This window comes from Papilio machaon, chromosome 8, assembly GCF_912999745.1.
Source record: "Papilio machaon chromosome 8, ilPapMach1.1, whole genome shotgun sequence".
Lineage (NCBI taxonomy): Eukaryota > Metazoa > Arthropoda > Insecta > Lepidoptera > Papilionidae > Papilio > Papilio machaon.
This window is the reverse complement of record NC_059993.1, coordinates 124,654-130,162: the sequence shown is the minus strand read 5'-3', so window position 1 is coordinate 130,162 and position 5,509 is coordinate 124,654. Positions and strand designations below refer to the sequence as shown.

The window sequence follows — 5,509 nt, the reverse complement described above, 5'->3', positions numbered from 1 at the left end:
TTGTACATTTCTAAAGGGTCTAGAACGGTGTATTGCCTCTATTTGTACTAATGCACCATACTTTTAACCATTTGCTAACTTAAATTTCGAACATTACAGAAATCCATGTGGGGTCATTGTTCCCGCTTAAGCCGGTTGGTAGCCGAGTGAACCCTCATGAGCCTTCGGTTGTTCTGCCATCTGCTTGCTTGAATATAACCTAACGTTCTGCCTGCTTTTTTCAAGTTTTTTTCACAAAATTTAAGTATTTTTTTTATTTTTTTACTTACCCTCAATTTAACTTTTTTTATTTGCATATGTAACTTTGTTTAATTTTCTTTACAACAGCAAGGATTTATAATTTATTTCATTTTCATTAACATTTAATTAACTTTGCATCATTAATTTACTTTCAATTAACAATCAAAATGGACATCCAAACTTTGAAAAAATCTAGAGCAAGCTTCAAATCGAAATTAACAGTGTTTAAAAAATTTCTAGATACATTATTACCTAGTAAAACTATAAATAGTGTACAGGCCCATGAATTAACCATAAGAAATGGGAAAATGCAAGAAATGTACAATGATTTTGACTCGGTACAGAATGATATAGAAGGATTAACCGACATTCCAGATGACGAGTATGCAGAACGAGCTGCCTTCGAGAACAGCTACTTCAGCGCCATGGCTGTTGCGCAGGATTTGCTCAGCAGGCATGCCGCTGTTAATGCTGCTACTGCTGCGGGCAATGACAGTGCATCGGTGTCGGGCTCAGGTGTTATTGGATATTCAGGTGGGCCGAGCATCAAATTACCAACAATACATTTACCCACCTTTTCTGGTCGCTATCAAGATTGGTTAGAATATCATGACACCTACAAATCATTAATACACGACAATCACACAATTCCAAAAATACATAAATTTCACTATTTAAGAAATTCATTAAAGGATACAGCGGCTTTAATTATCAAATCTATAGAATTTTCAACGGAGAACTATGATGTTGCCTGGGACTTACTTTGTGACAGATTCAATAACAATCGAATTTTAATTAACAACCATATTCAAGCTCTATTTAACATACAGCCTGTCACGCAAGAGTCTTCCAAGGCTCTGCGGAACTTAATAGATTGGGTAAATAAAAACCTACGGGCTCTAAATACATTAAAACTTCCAACAGAACATTGGGATGTGTTAATTATTCACATGATGTCAAGCAAACTTGATTTAGTTTCAATACGCGATTGGGAAACTGAGCGTAATCGGATTCAGCATGTACCATCTTTGCAAGAGTTCATGCAATTTTTAAAAAACCGTGCAGATCTTTTAGAAACCATTGAAGAAGCTCAGGGACAACCTAAGTCACGACGTTATAGTGATGTAACTCACAACCGTTCCAAGACATTTATTGTTAATGAAACATCTAAACAAAAACAATTTAAGTGCCCTGTTTGCAAACATTTTCATTCCATCTATCAATGTCCTAAGTTCAAGGCAATGTCCATAGAATCTCGGCTAACAAAAATAAAAGACCTGAATCTTTGTACAAATTGCTTGCGGTCTGGGCACAATGAACAACATTGTAGACTCAGTTCCTGCCGCTTATGCTCAAAGCGACACAATACTATGTTGCATCCATCTAAACAATTTAATGAACCTCCGGTTAATCAATCTTCTAAAAGTGACTGTGTTGTTCTACCAAATATACAGGAACTATCTAAACCTGTTACACTATCATCAATACACAATAGCCAGGTTTTATTATCAACAGCAATGATCACCATAGAAGATCATGCTGGGCAATTACACAAAGTACGTGCTCTATTGGATAATGGTAGCACTAGTAGTTTCATAACACAATCTTTGCAAAGGCAATTAGGGATACCCAGTTATTCCACATGTGTATCAGTCCAAGGACTAAATCAACAATCGTCCAACATCTCACAAAGATGTGACGTCACAATTTCATCTCTATATCAAAATCATTATAAAACAGAAGTCAACTGTTTTATCGTTCCCAATATCACTCAGCTGATACCCACGGTTCCCATTAATACCAATTCATTTGAGATTCCTTCCCAAGTTCAACTTGCTGACCCAACATTTGCTGTGCCGTCAGAGGTACACATGTTGCTTGGTGCTGATCTATTCTGGAATGTTCTTTCTTCAAATCAAATATCTCTGGGTAAACACAAACCAATCCTCGTTGAAACAAAACTTGGTTGGCTAGTTTCTGGTTCAATTCAATTACCATACAAAAGAAAATCAAAACAATTTTATTCACATACAGTCCATTGCCATTTCACAAACGATATCGAGCTTGATGAAAAGTTAAACTATTTTTTTGAATCTGAAGCCGCTCCAGTCACTCAACAATTGCACGATCTTAAAGCTGAGAGTGAGTGCGAACGGATCTTCACTACTACAACAAAACGCCACCCAGATGGCAAGTTTATTGTTACAATTCCATTTAAAGAGTCCCCGGACTGTCTGGGTGACTCGAGCCAACAAGCTTTGGTTAGATTTAATTCTTTAGAACGCAAATTTAAAAGAAATCCTAGTTTCAAAAACGAATATATCAATTTCATGAATGAATACATAGAGTTAGGACACATGTCTGAAAAAACAAACACACAATTTACTACAAATTCATATTTTTTACCACATCACGGTGTCTTGCGTGAGGGCAGCATCAGCACACGCTTGCGTGCAGTGTTTGATGGATCCGCAGTGACCAGTACAGGTGTCTCACTAAATGATATTCAACACATTGGCCCTGTAGTGCAAGACGACCTATTAAGCATACTTATTAGATTTCGACAGCATAAATACATTGTTACTTCCGATATAGAAAAAATGTACAGACAAATCTATGTAACAGAAGGTCAACGCTCTTTACAACCAATCTCAATCCGTCTGATATAGGTTCCAGAGGTTTGAATCCTTTACAACTCAAAAATTCAAATTTGTGGTGGGAAGGTCCGCACTTCTTGCGGCATCAAAACATAGATTGGCCATCCCAACCTCAAAACTTAGATATTTTAAATTTACCAGAAATAAAATCTAACTTTCATATTTCTGCGACTGCAGTCTTGCAAGATATTGATGAACATTTCACAACCAAATATTCAAATTTTAACAAAATGCAACATATCGTAGCTTATTTATTAAGATTCAAACACAATTGTCAAAATAAAAATAATAAACATATTGGTCCACTTAGACTTTCAGAATTAAAACTAGCATTATTAGTGTTGTGCAAAAGAGTGCAACTAGATATGTTTAATAAACAATATTTTTTACTCATGAAAGGTGAACTTTCACCAAAAGATAAACTGATTAAATTGAACCCTTTTATTGATAATGACCATCTTATTAGAGTTGGAGGTCGATTGTCAAACTCCAACTACGACTATGACACAAAACATCCAATATTGTTACATGCATCACATCACATAACAAAAACATTAGTACAACATTACCACACATTATTATTACATGCAGGACCACAATTACTTTTATCTACACTACGGCACAAATTTTGGATCGTTGGAGGACGCAACCTCTGCCGAAAAATAACACATCAATGTACAACTTGTCTCAGATTTGCAGGCAAAACTTACCAACCAATCATGAGTACACTTCCTGCGGAGAGGTTGCAGTCTGAATTCGCATTCTTAAACACAGCTACAGACTATGCCGGTCCAATCATGATATTGAACAGAAAAGGTCGTGGTGCACAACTTATCAAATCCTATATAGTTGTGTTTGTATGTTTGGCAGTAAAGGCAATACACCTTGAGCTCGTCACCGATCTCACTTCGCAAGGTTTTATTGACGCGTTAAACAGGTTTATTGCCCGCAGAGGTAAGCCAGCAACTCTTTATTCTGACAATGGAACTCAGTATAAAGGGGCGTGTAATGAATTGTCAAAATTTTTAAAGGATAACTGCAACAATATAGTTTCATATTCGGCTGAAAATGATATAAATTTTAAATTTTGTCCTGCTTATAGTCCCAATTTTAACGGTTTGGCAGAGGGTTCAGTAAAATCGGTAAAGCACCATCTAAAACGAGTCCTATCTATGACTCATTTAGACTACGAACATATGAATTCTCTTTTAGTACAAATAGAGGGGATACTAAATTCTAGACCGCTCACTCCTCTTTCGTCCGATCCTACGGATCTCATTCCCTTAACACCGGCCCATTTTCTAATTGGACGAACAATAACTATGTCGCCTGCACCTCAGGTGGAAAATCACCAATTATCAACTTTAAGCAAATTCAAGAGAATTCAACAATTAAAATGTCATTTTTGGACCAGATATTATAAGGAATATCTTTCAGAACTCCAGTCCCGCAGCAAGTGGCGCACGCGAGGAACGCAACCGCAGTTAGGAGAAATGGTCGTCGTGAAGGATGATCGCCTTCCACCAAACCGATGGCTGATTGGAAGGATCACAGGCGTCCACCCTGGCAGCGACGGTGTCAACCGCGTCGCTGACGTCCTCACCACAACCGGGACGCTGCGCAGAGCCTACAACCGCCTCTGCCCACTACCTGCTGCGTTGGACCAGGATGCTCCTGACCCAAGGGGGGCAGCCTGTCTACGCCATATTTAAAAAGTGGCAACATTGCCACAGAGCAGCGACAGTGCACTGTCATCGCTGCTCTCGCGCCGACGGCCGACCGGCCGGCGGTCGTCGGCGCCATCTTTTACATCACTTCAATTTCAACATTCAACCTTACAACAAGCACGCGATCAAGTAAGATCTTTCAATGATTCTTCACGAACCTGCATCGACAGCGAACGTTCAATGTATCAAATAAGGTCTACCTTAATTTAGGATAAAGCACGTACGTTTACCTAATGGCAACAATTAAACAATAGCTTTGTGTAAGACCACGCTGATCAGTGGACTTCGTCACACTGCTAAAATAGCGCGGCGATGACCGCGGCGCGGCGGCGGCGGCTGTGCCAGTACTTTGTAATGTTGCTCTCTACGTGGTGAGCAATACGGCCCCCGGCGCCACCTTACACTTAAGTACATTATACACTAGTATACTTTACACAACTAAGTACAGACACTTGTCTTATTTTAATTCATCGCTTTTATACCTTTTTTAGTAGTAAAAAAGATCTTGTTTCAGTCACAGCTAACTCAGACAATGTAACTAATTCGCCGTTTTAGTTGTTGCCTTGATACGTAAAGCGCAACAAATCACTTCACACATCAAAATGAAGTGTTAGCCGCTCAATTGCTCATCATTTTATTTAAATCTTCCAAGATTAGATTATTGATATCTATATTTAACATGAAAACATATGTTTACATTTCCTAATTATTTTGAATGTGCCATATGCTGTAAGCGGGCCGGGCAAGTGTGCGTGCTCCCTAACATAGTATGTGCTATGTTATTGCTGCTAACACCATTTGTGTGACAACCGCACGCGCCGGTGACGTCACACCGCACAAAAATAGACCACAACTAAACAAAGAATCACCAAGTCGACATTCGAT

At 38.6% G+C, this 5,509-nt stretch overlaps 1 protein-coding gene across 1 annotated transcript; it reads left to right on the top strand.

Annotated features, from left to right (window-relative positions):
• Positions 1-336: 336 nt before the first annotated feature.
• On the top strand, positions 337-4,775 carry LOC123721171. The gene is made up of 2 exons (XM_045678850.1): positions 337-774; positions 4,335-4,775. The coding sequence occupies exons 1-2, from the start codon at positions 408-410 to the stop codon at positions 4,607-4,609; spliced, it is 642 nt and encodes a 213-aa protein (XP_045534806.1). The 5' UTR covers positions 337-407; the 3' UTR covers positions 4,610-4,775.
• Positions 4,776-5,509: the final 734 nt, after the last annotated feature.

Bases quoted from the DNA above. Each gene is read 5' to 3' on its own strand.
- LOC123721171 (XM_045678850.1), top strand. From the start codon at position 408: ATGGACATCCAAACTTTGAAAAAATCTAGAGCAAGCTTCAAATCGAAA. The intron at 775-4,334 runs GTGGGCCGAGCA...AATATCTTTCAG, and splicing joins AGGTGTTATTGGATATTCAG to AACTCCAGTCCCGCAGCAAG.